The sequence below is a fragment of the Vigna unguiculata genome, chromosome 9 (assembly GCF_037176805.1).
Source record: "Vigna unguiculata cultivar grain cowpea cultivar isolate G323 ecotype 2 chromosome 9, ASM3717680v1, whole genome shotgun sequence".
Lineage (NCBI taxonomy): Eukaryota > Viridiplantae > Streptophyta > Magnoliopsida > Fabales > Fabaceae > Vigna > Vigna unguiculata.
Window position 1 is genome coordinate 4,015,454 of NC_140800.1, and position 24,719 is coordinate 4,040,172.

A 24,719-nucleotide genomic window follows, 5' to 3' on the forward strand; every position below is an offset into this window, starting at 1 on the left:
ATAGTGATTTTAAAGTATAAGGTTTAGAATAATGCTCATTAAAATCTGCATATTTCAATAAGCTTTAACATACCCTCTAAAAAAAGTATTTAAATATTTTTTTGGTAAAATCGTGCTTAACACGAATATAATGGTTTGTGTTTTTGTGTTTATTTTTTATTGTACGACTCCAATTGCATTGTCTCATCTTGAGTTTGAAACAACGTTTGACCAAAATAACTAAGAAAAATAAATAATTTATACACATGCATTTAAACACGATTTTCCTAAATAAATTTTAAAAAATTTCAAATTGAATGTGAGCTTATTAGCATGACTCTAACATTGAGATAAAAAAAATGTAAACTCCTGCACACGACTTCCATTAAATAAGTCAACAAAATAAAAAAAATTAGTGAAACGGTACTCTAAAGCACGACTTCAACCCAGATTATTTGTTGAAAATAAATTCTTCTTAAAACCATAACCATTTTTGTAAATTTGATAAAAAAAAAAATCCACCACTTTGGTTTGATCTGAAGAACAAAGTAATGATTTTTTTATTAAGTAGCTTACTGGTGAAGACAAGTTGAGGAAAGGGGAGATAGTATCAGAAACACAACCTTGCAGCATGCAGAATTGTTATACCACTTTTACCAAAATAGAAACTTCTGTTTTACCATCATGAAAACCCAAATATTCATGCAAGTTTTGTGATGCAATGATATTTTGATCCATATTTTCTCTTATCCCATTTTAATCAGTCTTGGCAATTCCAGGTGGCTTTTATTTTTATATTTTGATTTCTTTTCAATTTTAATTTCATTTCGAGTTTTGTAGTCCTTTGAGATCAAATAATTCGATGGGATTATAGTAGTATTGGAAGGTTTTGTTTTCTTTTATATTAGCATTTGGTGACATTTGTCTTCTAAAACACCAGTTTTACTTCTAGAATTGAAACACCATTAATGCCGTAACAACTGTATGTCTTACCTTATATTTTTTGCCAAAAATTACAATGAAAATTAGGTTTATCTTATGGGACAATGATATTTTGATACTATTTTTTTTTTTACTACCATCTGACATTATGCCTCATTATTATTCACTTTCTTTTCCTTTTAAAACTATATAAGTTAAATTTTATAAAAACTATTTTACTCTTAGAAAATTTGTGAAATGGTTGTCAAATAGTGTCAAATAACTTTTTTTCTATCTCATGTTATTTGAGTTGGACTATGAATTTAGGAACTGTAAGAGGAAACATACTAGTCCGATCCGTTTGGCCAAATATGTCAATGACTAGTTAAAAAATGGTCACATTAGCTTGTCAAATAAAAATGGGCCACTAATAACAATTCGTTCTCATTATGATGGACTAATGGGCCAGACCGTTACTTTTTTTCTTGTTTTATGTTTTAATTTCTTTCAATAATTTGTTTATATATATATATATATATATATATATATATATAAATAAATGAATATTAAAAGCATATTTAATCATATTAAATATTTTCTAAACTTTTAATTGAAATGTTTATGTTTTTAGTCAAAAAATTAAATGAATTATTAAATTTACATATTAAATTACTCTATTACAAATAATAGTTAGAACTTAATTTATAAGTTATAATGATGTAAATTACAATATTATAATATATTTACACTTTTAAAAGAATATAATATAAAAAGTTAATCTTTTAAATTATTTTTTATTTTAATTTTTAATTATAAAAAGAATGGACCAACGGTTGAATCGGACTGGCCTGCATTCTGGTTTGTCAATTTACGGATCGAACCAAATCGTGTTGATAGGTTGAAATTCGTAACCCAATCCGTTCCATTTTGAACGAATTTAACAAACTAACCTGTTAGACTCTGTTTTATTATTCCTAAATAAGTATGAGGAGAAAAGAAAGAAAATCGGGTCGGTATATTTAATGAGGAAAGAAAGACATTACTAAAATCAATTTCAAGCCGAAAAAAAGAAGAAGTCATTTTGAATTATTATATAAAAGAATAAACTAAATTGAGATTTAAAAGATAAAAAACCCGAATAAAAAACGCAAAAGATAAATAACCATTTGCATGATTTAACCCATACAAAAATGGTTTGTGTCTGTGTATAGTAAATTTAGATAGTTTAAACCGTTGTGAAGATAAGAATAAGTCAAAAAGAATGAAGAATAAAGTTATAAGAATAAATGTATCCATTTATATGTATAATTATAGATAAAAATATACTGAAGGAGGATGATTTCATATAGAATTGTAAAATCATTTATCAAGAAGTGGAGCTAAGAGAGAAAGATGTATAAATTATTGTAAATCTTCTTAAACTTGTTGAATTTAAAGAACAAAAGTTATAAAGTAACTTCATTTCCCCTTAAATTAACATGAATATCATAGCAATCATTTATGATTTAATTTAACATAAGGTAATATCTTAATAAAGAAAATATAATTCGAGGCATAACTCCATCATTCTTGCCTTAATTCTCGATGGTTTGTTTCAGCTGTCTATATTTGTTTAACATCCATAGCATAAAGTTCTTGTTTTCTCCATTGGCGCATTGATTATGTATATATGTGCCAATATTTTCCACAGAAAAAAGAACAAGTCTTTTTGAAGTGTAAAAGATTCCAAATTATATGTATAATTAGAAACCACACCAGCCAATTAGCTTAACGTTCCTTTTACGATGACAAGGACTTATTCCACTCTGCTATCTCATTAATACGATGTATAAAAAGAATTAAATTTCATCAATAAGATATAGAGAACATGAAATATATATTGACTTGATGTAATTTTTACATGTATTATTCAATTAGAAAGGATATTACAAATAAATACAAACAATTTTCAGAAACTATCTTATATAAAAAAAAAGTCTTCCAAGAAAAACACTGAAACAAAATTAACAAAACTTGACTCGAAAGAAAAAATATCATGAAGCTAAAAATATTAATTCCAGCTAAAAAACAATGTCTCCACACTTCCCTACCCCAAGTGCCTTATTTAAGGAAGTAAAATACTCAACATCTTCATCTCAGCTTTCTTTCCATTATATCTCCTTATTCTATTCATGGCTGATTCATCTCATAAACTATTTTCCCTTCTATGTCTACTCTTCTTCTCAACTACTTGTGTCCACTCTTCCGATGCTTCCGTAGGAGTTGAAGTTGACCTCTCTTTCCTAAGATATTTGTGCGCAACCACCCCATACCCAAACCTTTGCTTAAGTTCACTCAACATCTCAATAGACCCATCTCCGTCTGCATCTCCATCTCCATCTCCATCTCCAAATCCAAACATAAACGACTACCTCATTCACTCCCTCCAAAAAGCAGTATCTGAAACCACAAACCTCATAAATCTCTTCAACAATGTCGGAAAACCAAACATCATAGACAAGCAAAGAGGAGGAGGTGGACTTCGAGACTGTCGGGAACTCCATCAATCCTCATTGGCTTCTTTGGAAGAATCCATATCAGGCATCCGTTCCTCCGACATGGACACAACTGACGTAGCAATCTACCTCAGTGCAGTCCTCACCAACAAGAACACATGTTTAGAAGGCCTGGATTCTGCTACTGGCACCATGAAGCCCGTTCTGGTGAAGGCTGTGATCAACACTTACAAGCATGCAAGTAACTCTCTGGCAATCCTCTCTAACCCAGCGATGGGGACTGATCCTGAAAACAACCCTTTGAAGGGTGATCCAGAGTGGCTAACAAGCACTGACCAAAGCTTCTTCGATGACTCGCATGGTGATGAGTATGACCCAAAAGAAAAACTTGTTGTGGCTGTAGATGGAACCGGGGATTTTCGAACCATCACTGAAGCCATCAACTCTGCTCCAATTAACAGCATGGAGAGAATAGTGATCTATGTCAAAGAAGGGATTTATGAGGAAAACGTGGAAATCCCATGCAATAGGACCAACATTGTGATGATTGGCGATGGAAGTGATGTCACTGTCATAACTGGTAACAGAAGCGTTGGTGATGGCTGGACCACTTTCAGATCTGCAACTCTAGGTGAACCCTTTTACCCCTTTCTGATTTTTCTGCAATTCATTATATCGATCAATGAAAAGATCTTCTTTTTATAACATTGTTTTCTAACTCAATATCAAAATCTTGAAGTAGTGTCAGTGAAACTCATTCATGTTGTTACGGTAGTTTTTCTATGATGTGGCCAAAATGCAATTACATGATTATTGTGCTGTCTGATTTTCAGCGGTTAATGGTAAAGGATTTCTGGCACGTGATATAGCGTTCAAGAACAGCGCAGGGCCAAAGTCACAAGCAGTTGCCTTGAGGGTAAGTGCAGAACTTGCTGCCTTTTACAGGTGTGCAATGGATGGTTACCAAGACACTTTATATGTTCACTCCTGGAGACAATTTTACAAAGAGTGTGACATTTCTGGGACCATAGATTTCATATTTGGGAATGCAGCAGTGGTTCTACAAGAATGTAACATTATATCGAAAGAACCATTGCATGGCCAAGCCACTGTCATCACTGCACAGTCCAGAGATGACCCAAATGAGCCCAGTGGCATCGTAATCCAATCATGCAACATCAATGCTAGCTTTGATAGCAGTAGTGTTAAGAGCTACCTTGGTAGGCCATGGAGGAACTATTCTCGCACCGTTTACCTCGAGTCCTTCATTGATGGCTTCATTGACCCAAAGGGTTGGACAGAGTGGAATGATGATAAGAAAAGATTGGACACCTTGTATTACGGAGAGTTTGAGAATTATGGACCTGGTTCCAGCACAGACAATCGTGTAAAATGGTCTGGGTACCATGTAATGACCGATGAGGACGCCAACAATTTCACAGTTTCAAAGTTCATCAATGACGATGATTGGCTTCAGGTTACTCATTTTCCTTTTGATTTAGGAATCTGATCATAGAATATATTTAGTTTGGTAATTGTTATGCTACTAGAAATTGTCACTGCCCTTTGGCTTAAGGTAGTAAATAAGCAAGGTTGACTGCTAATTGCTCGTAATATATATGTAACACTTTACGTCGAGTAACTATTTTTGTTTTTAAATTGTAATTGTTGACTTTTTGACATGTGCATCATTGTTATCAATAGTTTAAAAGTAACTAAGAATATCAAATCTTCATAAACTTGGATAATGATAGAAACTAAACTAACTTTATTTTACTAGACATAAAATAAACAATAAAACATGAATCAAGATGAAATAACAAAAACTTAAAAGAGAACATAGAAAGAAACACTACATTATTTTTGGGATTTTTTAAAAAAAGAAAAATATTTGGATAGAAATATATTATTGAAATTATCATCTCATTCTCTTCTTTCATTAAGTACAAGAATATTTTCAGATGAAATAACAAAAACTCAAAAGAGAGCATAGAAAGAAACACTGCATTATTTTTGGGATTTTTTAAAAAAGAAAAATACTTGGATAGAAATATATTATTGAAATTATCATCTCATTCTCTTCTTTCTTTAAGTACAAGAATATTTTCTGAACTCTTAATCGATTAGTTAATGTTTTTAGTTACATAAATTAAATTAATTATTGAATTTATATGTTAAATTACTCTATTATAACTAATTATTAGTTGGAATTTAATTTGTAAGTGATAATGATTTAAATTATAATACTATAATAAATTTACACTTTTGAAAAATATAATATAAAAAATTAATCTTTTAAATTATTTTTTAATTATAAAAAAAAAAACGGACCAACAACTGAAACAAATTGACCAATAAATTGGTTTGTTAAATTGATGAATTGAACGGACCAGACCAAAATGAATCGATGGATTAAAATTCTTAACCTGGTTTGTCCCAATTTAAACTGTCCCATTTTAAACGAATTGACGAACTGGTCCGTCAGACCCAGTTCATTTTTTCATCCTAAAGAAATGTAAAGAGAGGAAAAAGAAAAACGGTCACTATAATTAATGAGAAAGGAAGACATTAATAAAATTAATTTCAAACCCAAAAAAGTCATTTTGAATCAAGTAAAAATTATAAAAATGAAACTAAATAAAGATTTAAAAGATAAAGAACCCAAATAAATAGTAAAAGATAAATACTCATTTGCATTATTTAACCAATAAAAAATGGATTGTGTTTGTGTATTGTAAATGTTGATAGTTTAAACTATTGTGAAGATAAGAATAAGTTAAAAAGAATGAAGAATAAATTATAAGAATAAATGTATAATTATAGATAAAATTATACTGGAGGAGGATGATTTCATATAGAATTGTGAAACTATTTCTCATAAAGTGGAGCTAAGAGAGAAAGATGTATAAATTATTGTAAATCTTCTTAAACTTGTTGAATTTAAAGAACGAAAGTTATAAAGTAACTTCATTTCCCCTTAAATTTCCATGAGTATGATAGCAATCCTCATTTATGATTTAATTTAATATAAGGTAATATCTTAAGTAAAATAAAATATAGACTCAATTAGTCGAATAGTATCCACTTTCGTTCAAAACTTTTAGTTTGATACCCGCTTTTAAAAAAGTTTCAATTTCATCATAACTTTTGAAAAAGTGTTTCAATTAGGTTCTTTAAAAAAAAAAAATTATTAACACAGTTATCGACGTGCCACATGTCAGCCTCTGATTTTTTTAACTTTTTTTTAGAAAAAAAAAATTGCCACGTGTCAAATCCTTTGTGTAATACGTGGCATTGTTAGTGCCATGTGGCAAAGTACCACCACGTGTTAAATATCATTATATAATTGTTATAATGATATTTGTTACTAAAAAATGACTTACAAAATTAAGTATCACTAGTGCAAAAAGAGCTTATTATGACAGGTAAAAAGGATTTATTATGACAGGTATGTTGGCATCATAGTTGCAGGAGTCATAAAAAATGCACTTTTTCTATGACATCGTGAAAATTTGTCATAGTAAGTCTAACTTACTATGATAGGTATTTCTACACCTAACATAATAAGTGGGTATTTTTTTTAATGTTTTCAATTTTCCTCCATTCATAAGTATTTCTACACCTAACATAACATATTGATTCTCTTCAGCTTCTTCTCCAAATCCTCAAAATCAAACCACCTCAGTAAAGCCAAAAAGTCTCTAGGGTTATTTGCCCCTCCCAAAGCCACCAACAATCTTCACTGTAATACCTCTTCCCAGACACCATCCTCATTATACTGTTAAAAATCATTTCTGAAAAGCTTCAATAAATTATACAAATAATAATAAAAATTTAAAAAATATGGAGTACAATCAAAATTTTGCTATGTAGTCTTCAATAATTTATACCTAATTTAATTCTATCGCCAAATTTACCTAGATTTGAGTTCCACTTTGGCGAAGGCGTTGCACGAGTCGTGAGCGAGCTTTCGCACGAGCCTCATGCTCTCGTCCGTTCAGATTTTCGAGAAGTAGTTCAAACGGTGCATTGAGAAAACCTCGAGCGACACGATGCGACGAAGGTTGCGCCAGTGGTCGCCGTAGGGCGACACCGTGACGGTGGTGTTGTTGTAGCCGATGTACTTGTCAGCGAGGAAGCGAGGTCGGTTCGCCAGACGATGTTGGTTTTTGGTGAAGCATTCCTACACTGCCTCAAGGGACAAAACGGAGCAGCGAACAAAGCGGCGAACGGAGTGGCCAATGAAGCGATGACAGCAACACGAAATAAGAAGGTAACGTGACTGTTTGAGAAAGAAAGTATACTTCTGGAGAAATAATGGGACGAGAAAGAGAAAGAGAAAAGAGGGAAGGAAAAAATTAGGGATTTAAAGATATTATGACAGGTTTCTCTAAATCTGTCATAATATATTTTTAACATAATTTCAATTTTGCCACCGTGCCCATATACTATGATAGGTCCTCTGCACCTGTCATAATAAATTTTCCCTTATCACTTATTATGATAGATCCCTTTTTACCAGTCAAAGTAACTGTTACTTTTATTACAAAAATTCCACCGATCAGCTTATTATGATAGGTGACTTATACCTGTCATAATAAGTCGTCATAGATTCTCCTTTTTTCATGAGTGTATTGATATTTATATTGAAGTTTAGTGGTAAAAGTCATGAATAACAAAACATGGGTTAACAATTAAGAAAAAAATGTAATACGTCATTTTTAATAAAAAAATATGAGTATTATTGAAATTGTTATACTCATATTTTGTTATTTATGACTTTTACTATTAAATTTTAATATAAATATGAGTAATTAATTTTGTAAGTTATTTTTAATAACAAATATCAATATAACATTTATATAAATAATAAATTTGGTCTTAAGGAAGAGACAATATTTCTCTATTTTGTAAAAAAATATTTGGACAAAATTGAAATAAATAGAACGTGGAATAAATTGAAACAAATAAAAATATATGAGTACTAAATTGAAACAAATAGACACATGTGGAAACTAAATTGAAATCAAGACAATGACACTTGGTAGGTACCTTGCCACGTGTCGGTACCTTGCCACATGGCATTAACAATGTCATGTGTCACACCAAGGATTTGACACATGACAATTTTTTTTCTAAAAAAAATTAAAAAAATTAAAAAACCAGAGAATGACACGTGGCATGTCGTTAGCGGCGTTAATAAATTTTTTTTCTAAAAAGGACCTAATTAAAACACTTTTTCAAAAGTTGGAACGAAATTGAAACATTTTTAAAAGTGAGTACCAAACTGAAACTTTTGAATGAAAGTGGGTATTATTCAACTAATTAAGCCTAAATATAAATCGAGGCATAAAGTCCATCATTCTTGCCTTAATTCTCGATGGTTTGTTTCAGCTGTCTATATTTGTTTAAGGTTAAAATACTTTTTTGATCCCAATTTTTGTCAAGTTTTTTCAAATAAGTCCTAATTTTGGTTGTGTTCAAATAGGTCCCAATTTTTGTCAATATTGTTCAATTTGGTCCTTTTTTTCTAACACCGTTTAAATCATTAACGGCCATGAATAGTGACTGCCACGTGTCACTTCGTGATTTTTTTGAATTTTTTTAAAATGTTTTAAAATTTTTTTAAAATGTACATATGTCAACCCAGGACATGCCACGTGTCACTTCATGGTTTTTTTTAATTTTCTTTTAAATTTTTTTACAATTTTTTTTAAATGTCCACGTATCAACCCAATAGCATGCCACATGTCAAAGTCAATGTTCTAAATTCAATTTGGTCCCTATATTCGTTATTTTTGTTCAATTAGGTCCCAATTTTTGTTAACATTAACCAATTTGGTCCCTCTCCAAATTAAAATCAAATTTAACTTTTATATTAAAATTCACATTTTTTATTAAACATTTTTATATAATATATTAAAATTCACGTCATTATAACTTTGATATAAAAATTAAATTTGGTCACATCTTCGATAGAGACCAAATTGGTTAATTTTAATAAAAATTGGGACCTAATTGAACAAAAATAACAAATATAGGGACCAAATTGAATATAGAATATTGACTTTAACACGTGGCACACTACTGAGTTGACACGTGGACATTTAAAAAAATTTAAAAATTCAAAAATAAATTCAAAAATAAAAATAAAAAATAAAAAATTCAAAAAAACCATGAAGTGACACGTGGCACGCTCTTGGGTTGACACGTGTACATTTAAAAAATTTTAAAAAAAAATTTAAAAATTTTAAAAAAAATTTAAAAAAATTCAAAAAAAGAATAAAAAAAACCACGAAGTGACACGTGGCAGTCACTGTTCATGGCCATTAATGATTTAAACTAGGGATGACAACGGGGTAGGGCGGGCACGGGTTTCACTATCCCATACCCATCCTCGTAAAAAAAATTCATCCCCATCCTCATACCCAAATCCAACGGGTATCAAACTTTCGTCTCATCCCCATCTCCACCGGGTAACGGGTATAATCTGGTACCCATACCCATACCCATTTTCTTACTACTTCAATATTAATTTTAATTAATTTTTATAAAATAATAAAAAATTATGATAAAAGAAACATAATATTATCAAATATTCAATATTAGAAGGATGATTGTTTCTTCGATATCAAATCTTGTAAAATAAATTATAATTGTTTACATTTTAAATACCAAATAAAATTTCATAAGAACCAAAATAATTATTAAATTTGCAAATATTAATGAAACATAGTTGATAAAATTTAAAAATATTTTTTTAAAAATATAAAAGAAAAACAAATATTCAAATTAAAATATATTTTAAATGTTTGTTTACTTCAATCTTTTAAATTCTAATAAATCTCTTTTTTATACACTAATAAAATTTATAATACATCATTTGATCAAAATGATACAAAGAACAAATAATAATTGTAATAAAAGTTTAAAATAAATTATAATTGTTTACATTTTAGATTATAATACCAAATAAAATTTCATGAGAACCAACACATTTATTAAATTTACAAACATTAATGAAACATAGTTGATAAAATTTAAAAATATTTTTTTAAAAATATAAAAGGAAAACAAATATTGAAATTAAAATATATTTTAAATGTTTGTTTACTTCAATCTTTTAAATTCTAATGAATATCTTTTTTATACACTAATAAAAGTTATAATACATTACTTGATCAAAATGATACAAAGAACAAATAATAATCATAATTTAACATAAATCTTGTATCTTTTAAACTTCGATTATGTTGGATGGTGATAAAAAAATATTCATGACAATTAGATTAAATTTTTATATTGTAGTAAATAAAAGTTATTTATACAATTATATTGAAAAGATTACAGTATGATTGATAATGAGTTAGAAAATAAAAAATAATTAGATAAAATATATCGAAATAGTATTTTACATAATGAAAATAAACAAGAAATAAAAATATTAAAAAATTAACAAATGTTTCCAAACAATTTGAGAGACTGTAGAAAGAAATCGCATAAAGAAAAACAAATGTATAATTAAAGGTATGATAAGTTGAAAAATATCTTAGAGATCTAAGAAAACTTTTCAAATATCAACATATACTCAGTGGTTGAGAAATAACAAAAAATATTTTAGTGAAACAAAAGAGTTCTTCAAATGAAACAAAAACTAATAATAATAATAATAATAATAAGTAAATGATTTTTTTTTATATTACCTAGTAAATGAAATGTTTGTTCTATTAAATACTTAAATTGAGAATATTAAACATTCTCATTTAAAAGGAAAATATACAATAAATAAAAATATTAAAAAATAATAGAAATATTCAAATGTGAGACATAAAAAATTTTAATTGACATACATTTTTTAACATAATTACATAAAGGTTATGATAAGATGAAAAATATAATTAAGATGCGAATGAGTTTCATGACAAATCAAATAATTAAAAGAAATAAAAAATAATATATATATATATATATATATATATATAGTTATATAATTAATTGAGAATATTTTAATAATTTAAACGGGGACGGGTATTATGGCGGGGATATGTACATCCCCATACCCATCCCCATATCCAATTGAAAAAGTCGGGGATTCCCCATACCCAGTCAACGCGGGGATTTCCCATCAAAACGAAAACGAGTTCGGACAATACCCACGGGAACGGGTTTATTTGCCATCTCTAATTTAAACGGTGTTAGCAAAAAAGGACTCAATTGAACAAAATTGACAAAAATTGAGACCTATTTGAACACAAAACCAAAATTATGACTTATTTAAAAAAACTTGACGAAAATTGGGACCAAAAAGGTATTTTAACCTTTGTTTAACATCCATAGCATAAAGTTCTTGTTTTCTCCATTGGCATATTGATTATGTAGATGTGCCCATATTTTCCACATAAAAGAACAAGAAGAAGTTTTTTTTTAGGTGTAAGAGATTCAACATTATTTGTATAGTTACAAACCACACCAGCCAATTAGCTTAACTTTCCTTTTACGATGACAAGGATTGATTCCACTCTGCTATCTGATTAATATGTGTCACAACCTAAATTATGATGGGACAACGACAAAAGGATAAATATTAATACATGTCGCAATCTAAATCACGACGGGACGACGACAAAAGGATAAATAGTTGAAAATAAAGTTTGAAGTCACCATCATAGTTTATTCTGAAAAATTACAGAAAAAACTATAAAATAAGACATGGTCTACGAAAATCAGATTATGGGTCCGAAAGTCAATTATGTGTAAGGAAGATATTAGCATCCTATAACATCCGTCATAAGACGGTACCTTTAATTAAATATGCAAAAAGGATGTGATGTTTATAAATGTTTATTTTCCCCTACAAATAAAAATAAAAGAGTGTATAAAAGAAATAAAATACATATTTTTTAATTTTTGGGACCCGACAAGGATTAACCTCAGTCATACGTATTTTCATTCACAATGAAAAATCAAGACCACGTAATTGTAGAAAAAAACTATTTGGGAAAATGATTTTAGAATATTTTGGATTTTTAAGAAATGAACTTGACAAGGATTGACCTCAGAATATTTTGAATTTTTAAAAGAAATTAAATAAGTGGATATTATGCTTAATAAATTAAGTGTAAAGAACACTCCTTAGTCATATATTCATGTATCATCCCGATCGGGGTCCAATGATTCAAAGATTGATAAAGTGGTTATAGACCAATCCAAATACATGAAATATCTACTTTAGGGAGTTTGTTTTCTCTACTTTTTTTTTATGGTGGTAGGTGGTACTTTGACACCAATACTCTCATTTGACACTCATATAAATTAATATTTTATTTAAATAATAATATTTTATTAGGAAAAGTTGGTGTCAAATGGTAGTTATTTGGGAATGGTGGTGTCAAAGTAACTTTTTCCTTTTTTTTCTATTGTTCCTCTGTTGTGCCTTCAAAATACACTAATGGTCATTAATTTTAAAATTTTAAAATATATTAAAAGTATCTTGAAAATACCAAAATAGTGTGTTTTTAATGTTGAGCAGAGAAACCAACACTAGTGCAAAATCACGGTTTTACATTGCCTTATAGGCCTCGGTTATTGCGGAACCGAAGCCTATAACGACGCGGTAAAATTTTTGAAAATTTTTAAACCTTTTTGCCTCGGGTCCCAATCCAACCAAAGCATATAAGGACTTTTATGCTTCGATTATCACTCAACCGAGGCCTATAACGCATCAGGGTTCCCCAAATTTTCAAAATTGTCACTAACAGTAGAGGTTTTGGCCTCGAGTGAAATAGGACTGAGGCCTATTGCCTCGGTTATTAATTGAACTGAGGTCATATCCCTTATTTAGGGTTCCAAATTCGCGAACCCAACATTGTTTATCTTCATCCCAAACTTGAAGTTGTTGTTCATCCCTACGCGAACTCCACCACACTACGTCACACCATTGCGCCACCGTCCACCACAACCACCATTGTGCTCCGACGAAGGTTGTCACTGCTCCGTACCACTTTGTTGTGGCGTTGTGGCTATACATCAACGGTGCAGGAAGGTGGGTTCGTTCCAGTGAGTTCGTGTTCGTGGCGGAGAAGAATGAGGTTGTACACAATTCAGGGGTTGCTCCCGCAATGGTCTGATGTGGTTGCTCCGATAAAGGTTTGAAGGTGTGCTATGGAGGTGGTTAAGAGGTGCAAAGTTCGTGTTTGTGGCAGAGAAGAACTCGCGTTCTTCTATTCGTGGTGTAGAGGTGGTTCAAGCGCAATCTGGATCGTTCTTGCGTTGAAGATGGAGGCAGCGCAGTGATTAGGGTTTCGAACGGTGGTGAGGTTCGCTGCAGTGGAGTTCGCGACGAGGCAATGGTGGTGAAGTTCGCTGCGACAAACGGTGGTGAGGTTCGTTGCAGTGAATCTCTAAAAATTTAGAGACTCTATAGTCTCAGTTTCTAGGATAACCGAAACATAAACGTGAATCTATGACTTCTAGTCACACTCAAGGCCAAAAGCCTTTACCTTTTAACCTCGTCCTAATATGCTTCAGTTCGAAAACTGGTGCAGAACATAAAAACAACAACTGCTGCCATTGCTGCACCGTTGCGGACTCCTACTTTAGGTGTATTGGAACGTTTTGAAGACACAAATTACTGGACCCATGACTTTTGCGATATTTTTATTTTATTAACAAATTCTTTTGATTCAGAGGAAATCGCATTTTATAATAATGTTGCATATATCATTTGTCTCGTTATTATAACGCGCATATATATAGTAGTGTACTTTTAAATAAATATAAAATGGTTTTTGTTTATGATATGTTGAAAAAAAATACTCAAACTTAAAAAGAAAAGAAAAGAAAAAGTTAAACATATTTTTTTATATTATTTTTTAAAAAGATATTTTTCTCTAGAAAAAGTGGAGGTATGTTTATAAATGCACCCTCATGTTTGTGAGTGACCAACCATTTGAGATACCAATTGTAAAGAAAATAAATAGATTAAATTTTAACCCAGAAATGGTGGGGTGGTAAAAGAATATTTTTTTTTTATAAAGAAAGCTTTCTTGATAAAAACATTGATTAAGAATGTAAGTTTATAGCAATCAGTGTTGCAATAAATCAAGATAAACCAAGATAATGTAGTCAAGATGAAAGGATTGAAGAGATGAAAACAAATTTTCATAATAATTCAACAAAAATCTATATACAATAACTTAAATTGCAAATTACTATGGTCATTATTAATTGAGTTTTGGTTAATTACTCATGATACCCACTTTCGTATTCCTATGTCAATTTGGTATCCACCCTTAAAAAATTATCAATTGCGTCCTAACTTTTGAGAAGTGTCTCAATTAGGTATATTTTAGAAAATTTTAGTTAACGCCGTTAACGGCGTGTCACATGTCAATTTGTTGCAATTTTTTTGTTGCGGAATTTTTTGCAAAAATTGGAAAAAATCAGATATCGAGATGTGGCACACCTTTAATAGCGTTAATTATTTTATTTTAAAAATGTCCTAATTGAAACACTTCTCGTTGAAACACAATTGATATTTTTTAAGAACGAATACCAAATTGATACATATATCAAAATAGGTACCATTTGAGAAATTAAAACTTGAGTTTCGTATCATCTGTTAATATTATCATAGATTCAAAACGTTTTGTAATAATAAAGATAATTGTGATACTTTAAACTTCATATATGTTTTTTAATCATTAAAAATACGTTAAATATTAATTTTAATAATATTTATATATTTTGTATTATATTGAAACTTTTTACCGATTCCAAAAAAATATTAATTAAACATATTAGATTTTTGAAATTGATATTTATATTATTATATTGACCTTTACCATTATCTTAAAATGTTGGGTAAAATTGTTTTTTCTTATAAATGAAAAAAGAAAATAGTATGTAATGGTCCTTTTCTTCCCATATTTTCAAAAGTTTTTTCATTTTTTTTCTAAATTCGTTTAGAGATTTCCATTTTGAAAAATAAACCCCTATTATTTCAAAAATTGATTAACGTTTGATGAATAAATGTTGTCAAAATTCCCCCAATAATCTCTGATTGTTGTCATTTCTTTTTCATAAGCTTTTTCACACTCAGTATACTGCTATCCGTTTAAAACAGTGTTTACCTAATTGAAGAGATTTGAATATAATGAGGGAGAAGGTAATGTATACAAGAGAATTCAATGAGTTTCAGAACTTCATACTTCAATTTCTAACTGTTAAATTTTTGTTAACTGTTGGTCATACTCATTTCAAATAAGCCAACCCAGTAAATAAGACTTTCAAACAGGCCTTGAGGCAGAGGAAAGTAACAATCGTAAGAAACTTGATTAACCATTAACAAAATAACACTATTCTAATTTCCTCAAATCCCGTTATCATAAGGTACCAAAGTAGTATCAAGCCAACCATCTCCATTGATGAACTGCGAAACTGTGAAATTATATGCATCACCATAATCCATCAAATGGAAGCCCAACCATTGCACACGATTATCTATGGTGGAACCAGGTCCATAGTTGTCATATTCTCCATAGTACAATGTGTCCAAAGGTTGTTCACCAGACCACTTTGTCCAACCCTTTGGATCAATGAAGTTATCAATGTAAGACTCGAGGTAAACAGTGCGAGAATAGACCCTCCATGGCCTCCCAAGGAAGCTCTTGAAACTGCTAGAGTTGGAATACAGATCAAGGGTAGCTATGATTGAACAGTTCTGGATTGAGATGCCAGTGTCCTCATCTGGGCTATCTCTGGATTGTGCAGTGATCACAGTGAATTGCCCAGGCAATGGCTTTCTTGATATGATGTTACAGTCTTGAAAAATCACTGCTGCATTTCCAAATATGAAATCTATGGTCCCATAAATGTCGCACTCTCTGTAAAATTGTCTAAAGGAGTGAACATATAAAGTGTCTTGGTAGCCATAAATGGCACACCGGTAAAATGCAGTTAAGTCTGCATTTACCCTCAAGGCCACTGCTTGGTGCTTCTCAGGCCCTGCACTGTTCTCAATTGCAATGTCACGTGCAAGAAAACCATCACCGGAAACCGCTGGAAAACGCACACAACATTGTCATGTGATTCCCATTTTGGTCCCATTAAATACGGGAAAACTATGGTATAATTCAAGTTAAAATGGTTTCGAAAACGATGATTCATTAATATGTTTGTTGTGTCACTTCTCTACTTCGTGCCAAGTGGTAACCAGTGCATGAGAAGTCAATAATTGCAGAAAAATCAGAAAGGGGTAAAAGGGTTCACCTAGAGTTGCAGATCTGAAAGTGGTCCAGCCATCACCAACGCTTCTGTTACCAGTTATGACAGTGACATCACTTCCATCGCCGAGCATCACAATGTTGGTCTTATAGCTTGGGATTTCAACGTTTTCCTCGTAAATCCCTTCTTTGACATAGATCACTGTCCTATCCATGCTGTTGTTCGGAGCAAAGTTGATGGCTTCAGTGATGGTGCTAAAGTTCCCAGTTCCATCTGCAGCCACGACTAGCACTTCATTTGGGTTATATTCTTCCCTATCTTGAAAAGTTCCTTGCTTTCGGCTTGATAACCACTTCGGAGCATTCATCAATGGTTGTTTATTCTTCTGGCCTGTGGGAGTCCCCGTCTCAGGCTTCGGTAGCACAGAAAGAGAGTTACTGACATGCTTGTAAGTGTTGATCACGGATTTCACCAGAGCTGGTTTCATGGTGCCAGAAGCAGAATCTAGGCCTTCCAAGCATGTGTTCTTGTTGGTGAGAGCTGCACTGAGGTAGGCTCTTGCATCAACTATGCTCATGGAGTTGGAGGAACGGATCCCTGAGAGTGATCTTTTCAGAGAAGCCAATGTGGATTGGTGGAGTTCTCTGCAGTCCTGAACCGCTCCTCTTTGCTTCTCTATGATGTTTGAGTGTCCAACGTTGTGGAAGATGTTGGAGAGCTTTGTGGCTTCAGATATTGCTACTTGGAGGGACTGAAGGAGGTAGCTGATAATGTTTGGACTTATGTTTATTGAGATGGATAGCTTCAATGAATCGAAACAAACTTCTGGATATGGAGTGGTTGTGCAGAAAGATCTTAAGGAAGAGAGATTGGAGTGAAGTGTTGCGGAAGCATTGGAGGAGGTGGCAGAACAAGTGTGTGAGTAGAAGATTGCAAGCAGAAGAAAGACGAGTTTACGAGATGAATGAGCCATGAAAAGATGAAGATGATGAATGAGGAAAAAGTAAACAGAGATGAAAGTGTTTGATATTTTGACTCACTTAAATAAAGTGATGGGGACAGTGATTAGAATCTAAAGTAACACAGGTTTTGAACTAATGCATTATTGGAAGTATGTCTGCCACTGTATTCATTGATATCAAGTGGAAAATTTTTCTGGTTTTATTTTTTTTTATTAGACTTTAGTCAAATGAATATGATGAGAAGAATAAAAAAGTTACAAACTTTACTTTTGGGTGAGTAGATTATAGCAAGTTGCTCCTGGAAGATAATGTAAAAGAAAATGTTATTTCTTCTATGGAAGAGGATACTCTGAGTCTCAGACAAAAAGACAGTGACTGCATGTTGCAGTTAATTGGACACACCCATTTGGGATTTTCATGGCTCACCAACCAACCATGCTCTTAAAATTACAAAACTTACTAAGCTAAAAGGTTTAGATTTCTAGATCTTTTAACCAATACAGAGTAATTTACATTTAAAATTACAAAAAAACAGTGAAACCTTTTAAAAAATTTTGAAGTTGGACGAGTACGATGACACAACTTCATAAGAAAGAAGTTGTGTTATCTCAAACGATTTCACTATATTTGAAGTCACGCCAAAATCACTCAATTTCTTTGATTGTATACTAATAAAATCATTTTCATTGACACAACTTTTTAACACGACACAATTTTAAAATTTTAAAAATATTACATCACTTTATTTTTTACTTTTTTAGATATAAATTAGAAAAAATAGAACATTAGGATATGTGATGATGGTATGTCGAGGTATTGGATTGTATATGCCTTGGAGATACTCAGAGATACACATTGTGACTAGATAACAATAACTAAATTCAGTAATAAATTGATAAATTTTGTGATAATATTAAAATATATTTAAAGATAAAATGGAAATGATTACACTTAAAATTTATTTGACTTATGCAATATACTATGAATTTCTTTAATTTTAGAAATTAATGTGAAGGTGCTTGGGGTGACCGTGAGTGATGGAATGTATATAGCAACCCGTGAAGCTGCTTCGAAGACTAGATCACCCCCAACCTGTATGGGTTTGCACTGAAATTTTTAAAAGTAGGAAATTAAAACATTCTAATGTTAAACTAACAAAAAGAAATTGAAAAAAAAAACATTATAATAGTAGAATTAAAAATATATGTTCAATTTATTTTAAAATTAATAAATATGAAGTATCTTTCTTGACAAAACTTATTAAAAAGTTGGGTACATAAGTTTATATCCATTTGGATGAGAATAAAATTACATGAAAGAATAAAAGATGAGATGGTAGTTTGAAACTTATATAAAATTAAATTGAAAACCGATGTATCTCTTCTTCCAAACAGAATAACCTAAATAGATAAATCCTTAGTTAATGTTTTATTATTCGTTAATCTTTAATCAATGAGTTCATTCAGACAACTTGAGTTTGTCTCGTGAAATCATAAGTCAGAATACTGAACTGGGCAACCGTCATTCACGTTTGTCCACAAATATGCCAAATCTCACGTGTGGAGATTCTTTTGGCTATAAACAAATTATTACTTTTTCATATTTTTTATTTTATTTAAATATTGCTCTAATATTGATAAAAAGGTAAACAAAATTATTTAATAAAATAAAAAAATAATAGGAAAATATATAATTTAGCCTATTTATGTTTATAACAAACTAGAAAAAAGAACATATGTATGTAGCTAGCCCTGAGCACATTATTGTGTTTTTCCTGTTCGCACTTCACGTGAAAAGATAGTGAAAAAGTGATGGAACCCAACCAAAAAAAAAGGAGTTTTATTGTCTTTTATATTTGTGAGACTCCATTATCATGAATAAAGGTACAATCTCAAACTATTTTTATTGGCTATTCCGGATTAATTAAGTTTTAAGTTATTGTTAGTTTAGATATTTTAATTAAATTTTTATTATACTTTTATTTGAATAATTAAAAGTTTTATGTTTTTAAGTAAGTCCTTGTGACTTGATTTTTTTGGAATAGGTGACATAAGTGTTTTTTTTCTTGGAATTTTGTAAGACAAAACAATGCATAGAAATGGATTAAGCCATCAAAATCAGATTATAAGTGAAAAACAAAATGCAGTGTACAGGAGAAAACAGAATCGACTAAGTTTTATTAATATTAGATGATATTGTTAATATAAAATAATAAATAAATCTTATTATTTAAAAAAATCATCCTAAATAATATAACTGTCATGTTTTTTAATGATTTTCATGTCATTACCGAGAAATCATTATCATTGATATAAATAATGTTAACAATATAATATTTTTAATAAATTTTTAATAAAAAAATTATATATTAATTTTATGTAAAGTATAAAATTTCACATTTTAACTGATACAAATAAATAAATAAGATGAAGCGACAAAATAATTATAATACAATTCAGTGAATAGAAAAATTAAATTAAAAGCATTCAATAAATTACTGTCCAGAAATATTCAATAATTTTTTTAAAAAAAGGTAGAAACTCAAATTTGAAAATAACTAAAACGAACTTAATACTTAATTTATAGTATCATATATGTAGAAATTGAACCACTTAATCTGTAATATGACGCTCGTTCTGCTACTTTTAATGAAAAATATTTAGCGTATTTTTTTCTACATAAGATTTTTCAAATTAAATGAAATATAAATTGGAGCTAAAATGTATTATTTTTTAAATTTTATTTTATTGTGGATGTTATGCGAACAAATTATTCATCCATTCTCTCTAATTGGATGTGTATTTATATAATATGCCTAGTTAGTGGAGCAACTTTTTGCATAAAGGAGAATTAGTAATCTAAAAGAAAACCATTAATCTAAAAGGTCAAAGTGTACGGAATTCTTCATTTATTAATGTTTTTGTTATCAATAAATGTACTTTGGTTACAATTCTAAAAATAATACTCAAATAAAAGTCATGAATTAAAATTCAACATGAATATTTTATTTTTATTTTTATTCAATCTAAAAATTCAAATTTATATTTTGATTGCTAATATTAAAAGTATCTCTAAAATGTTTTGCATCTATGGTGTAATGTTGCCCGTGACACCCACTCTATTAACTTTTACCATTATTTTAGTGCTGATGCTTTTATGTCTTTGGGAAGGTGCGTGTACTTTGGTAGGCGATAATACTTTTTGGATTTTTGTTGGTTGTTAGGCAGATATTTACCAAGATTTTACACTGAGAAATATGAAAAACAGAGTAACAGAAAATTATAAAAATAAAAATAAAGAGTTAATTTTAGAGTTAGTCACCCCAGTTTACTAAATATCTTGTCTTGTGTTGTGTGTATATAGTGAGACTTTGATACTCATTTGGAAGTTAAATTGCGATAGAGGGGTCTACAGTTTTATCCACAACAAAATTACACGAGAATGATTTCCAGTTTTATATAAAAAAAAATTATATAAAAGTTTGTAGTTTTTTTTGTCAATCGGATAATAATACTTTTTATTGAATTCGAACTATATTAAATTTTCTGTGTACTTTTATTTATATTTTTACTCTTATTTTTATATGTGTTTATCTGTAAATAGATTATTTTTCTATTGCATGATTTTTTATGTGTCTTTCTGGTAAATTCTTCTTTAAAGATCCATTAAAAATTGTATGAACGTTTGTTAAAAAAATTACATGTTAAGTAATAATATCTTTTGTTAAGTATTTGTAGATATAGGTCTTGTGGTGTCTAATCATGTTAAATTTTGTTGTGTTTTTATTTATATTTCCTCTCTTTTGTGTGGGTATGTTTCTCTTTGAAGAGATTATTTTTCAATTGCATAATTTTTAACAACTTTAAGTCATTAATCTTTATAAAATCGGTTTGTAAGGTAGGTAGTCTGATAAGAATAACGGGTGATAGGATATGTTCAACAAATAAAAAATTTTGTTATAATAAGCTTTAAATGATATTGATATATAAATCATCTAAGGAGTAACTTCAAACCTAACTTAACTTTATAAAACCAGTGTGTAAGGTGAAGTTTGTACTTACTTATATATTATAAATTATTTTTAGTCAATAATAGTTTTATATGTTAATTTTTTTTTCTATAATTTACCTTTGATGTCTCTATAGAATGCAACAAAGGTTCTAATTATTCTGTTGTAGGTATATTACAAAGGCCGTGGTAACATTACCATTGGAATATGTTAATTTATATATGTAGTCTTCTTTGTCAACAATTTATCATATATTGCACTTATTTTATATCAATTTAGGAAGGATAATAGATTTGATAAAATAAAACTTTTGAAGCTGTGAAGGCTCTTGTAAATTCAGATATTGGGTGACTCAAATGTCTCACAGCATATTGTAAATCAAACAATGGAGTAGATATTAGGTAATAATTGGACTAATAGTTTTCTTTCACGTGCTATTATACGAAGACAAAGAAACATGTCACCGGAATAGTGGGAGAAAGAAGAAAGTAATGCATGTTATATTAGGACTACTACAAAATCATTCATTTATAACCTTTTCTACGATCATTATATGAGAATTGTACGTAGTTAAAAAATATATTGTGGCTCTTTTGTAATTAAATGAATATACTACAAAATGTTTGTGCAGACACTTATTCTCTTCGTTGTTCCTACTCCTCCATTTTACCTTTCCATTGTAGATGTCACTATGCACTTCACGAAAAAAAAAAAAACATATTTTTTTCTCTTTTCCAAATTATGATCGTATTTTTTTTAATTATATTAATGTGTTATTTACAGGAACGACGGATTTTCAACAAATATTTGACACAAAAATAAAATAATTTGCAGATACTAAATATATAAAATGTAAGCCTTTTTTTTTCAGTGCTATAGAGTTTGGGCCTGGCCTTTTCGGAGGCCCAAGGCCAGCCCTACTGTAGGACCCCTATACCCTTCCAACTCACTCATTCTTCACCCTTCTATTTTCCAGAGCTGCCCTCTTCCTCAAACACTCTATCCTTCAGCAAGGCTCTGCTAGGGCACAGTTTTCTTCCATCTTGAGGTAGCAAAGATCGACCCTGTACTCCCTGGTAAGTCGAACTCTAGAGCCTTTGGCCTACTTTCTTCCCCTCCTTCCACTGTTTAAGCACATTGGTTAAGTTAGGGCTAAGTCTCTTAACTTCGTGTTGTACGAATCTCTCTGTTTCAGCTCTCTAATATAGTCCTTGGAACCGTGGTATTTTTGTTGCGGGTCAGTGTCATTTTGTTATCATCTAAGCAAGGTAAGGGAAGCTAGATTCATCGATCTTGAACTATTCTTGGCTGTTTTTGGTCGTTTTTATGCTTATATGCATGCATAGTGTGCTTTTGTTGAATGAAATGGAGTTGCATGTGTATTTGGGAGTGGATCTGAGCTGTTTCCGCCACTGCATGTGAGTTAACAGTGGTGAACTCTGCTATTCTCGCCCAAGCGAGCTCGTCTCGCCTAGGCGAGAGTATCAGAATGTTCACCCTGGTTCTGCCACGAGCACTCGCCCAGGCGAGGGGCTGCATTTTTGGGCGACAGGCCAGCTCGCTCAGGCGAGACAGCATCGCCTGAGCGAGAAATCGTGAAACCTTCCAGGACCCAATGTTGTAGGCTCGCCTAAGCGAGAGCCAGTCGCCTGAGCGAGACAGCTCCTCTCGCCTGGGCAACTACTCCTAGCTTGAGCGAGGCTGCTACAGCGGGTGGTTCCAATTCTGTTTTCTCTCTCTGTTTGATGGATGAATTTTGTGATTTATTTATTTACCCCTTCCTTCCAAAACCTAAAGCATGTGAATATGTGTATGTGGTTGTTTGAATCTTATGAACTAAAAATTTGTATGTTGGCATGAATAACACATGGATTTTGTTTGGTTGGTTGGTTGACAAATTGCATGAGAATTGGATGTTTCAAGCCAAAGGTGGTGGATATGGTATGAAATATGAATTTGGTGTGATAGGCGTAATTCCATGAGTCTCGTGGGGAGACCTCATGGTGGCGTGTAGTGTATATATTAAGATATGGATTCAAGTAAGGATCGCATCCTGAAACTCTAAAGGGTCAGTGAGTCTCAGGTAGAGCAATCTGACCCAAGTGGTGAGAGTGGCGGGAGACCTTAGTCTTTGGCAGGATAATGGCCTTAGATGCTTGAAGGTTAACCTTGTGCGTGGTAGGGTGAAACCCATTGGCAATGGCTCTGCAGAGCAGTAGAGGCCACCACAAGTGCAAGTGTCCAGTGAATCCGATCTTAATATATGTATCCTGATAATAGAGTCATAGGTGTCTTGCTTGTTTGCCATCATATGATTTATGTGTCTCTGAGTTGTATGCCTGTATATGTTTATGCACTTATTCTTTTACTCTATGATAAGTTTCATGTTACACTAGCTTACCCTTGCATTTTGTGTTGTTTCTGTTATGTTTCCTCTTTTGCGATGATCACCTTCTGGTGGGAGCAGATGAGAGGGAGGTTCGAGCTGGATCTGAGAAACGGAGTGGTGCGGCCTAGATTCCCTGTCTGGATGTCTTAGGAGTAGTTTCATGGCCATGAGGCCTTTTGTACTAGTTGCCTTGAGGGCAACCCTTTTGCAAGACTGTTAAACTTTAAAAAAAAAAAAAAAAATTTCCTTTTGCTTAGGGCTATGTGGTATGCCTAAGTTTCCTTTTAAGTACTTCAGGATGACTGTAATAGTTACCTTTCGTACGCTTCATGTTCATCTGAGTGCTTCTCGTTATTATAACTGTGTGATGTTTTATTTAGTAGTGTAATCTATTAAAATGGGATGTCACACTTTTATGGTATCAGAGCCTTCGTTCCTAAGTGTCTGTGGGTTATGTGGTTGCTTAGCTTTTGTTGTGCCCTCCTTGTCGTGTTTAGATGAGTTTCCAGTCTAACCCAGTTTCTAATGGTGCTTTCTGTGTGTCCAGTGTCATGGCACCCCCGCGCATAGCCCCTCCACCCCCTCAAGGCGACGGACAAGATCTGGCTAGGGCGTTTGAGGCCATGGCTGCGGCTTTGACTCAGCAAAGCAATGCCATGATGCAACAGCACGAGGCGGCGATGCAGCGCCAGGAAGCCTCCCTTGAGCAGCAGAACTTCATGATGCAGCAGATGGAAGCT

At 31.4% G+C, this 24,719-nt stretch overlaps 2 protein-coding genes across 2 annotated transcripts; one reads left to right on the top strand and one right to left on the bottom strand.

Annotated features, from left to right (window-relative positions):
* The first annotated feature begins 3,055 nt into the window (after nt 1-3,055).
* On the top strand, nt 3,056-5,015 carry LOC114164829 (putative pectinesterase/pectinesterase inhibitor 12). The gene is made up of 2 exons (XM_028049602.2): nt 3,056-4,026; nt 4,229-5,015. Exons 1-2 carry the CDS (start codon nt 3,072-3,074, stop codon nt 4,903-4,905), a joined length of 1,632 nt encoding a protein of 543 aa, XP_027905403.1. The 5' UTR covers nt 3,056-3,071; the 3' UTR covers nt 4,906-5,015.
* Nucleotides 5,016-15,567: 10,552 nt separating this feature from the next.
* On the bottom strand, nt 15,568-17,793 carry LOC114162238 (putative pectinesterase/pectinesterase inhibitor 12). Its single transcript, XM_028046065.2, has 2 exons — nt 16,665-17,793; nt 15,568-16,454 (listed from the first exon to the last, which is right to left on the bottom strand). The coding sequence occupies exons 1-2, from the start codon at nt 17,590-17,592 to the stop codon at nt 15,766-15,768; spliced, it is 1,617 nt and encodes a 538-aa protein (XP_027901866.1). The 5' UTR covers nt 17,593-17,793; the 3' UTR covers nt 15,568-15,765.
* Nucleotides 17,794-24,719: the final 6,926 nt, after the last annotated feature.

Coding starts and splice junctions, on each gene's coding strand:
- LOC114164829 (XM_028049602.2), top strand. CDS start 3,072: ATGGCTGATTCATCTCATAAACTATTTTCCCTTCTATGTCTACTCTTC. Junction 4,027..4,228: donor TTTCAGATCTGCAACTCTAG/GTGAACCCTTTT, acceptor TCTGATTTTCAG/CGGTTAATGGTAAAGGATTT.
- LOC114162238 (XM_028046065.2), bottom strand. CDS start 17,592: ATGGCTCATTCATCTCGTAAACTCGTCTTTCTTCTGCTTGCAATCTTC. Junction 16,455..16,664: donor TTTCAGATCTGCAACTCTAG/GTGAACCCTTTT, acceptor TGCGTTTTCCAG/CGGTTTCCGGTGATGGTTTT.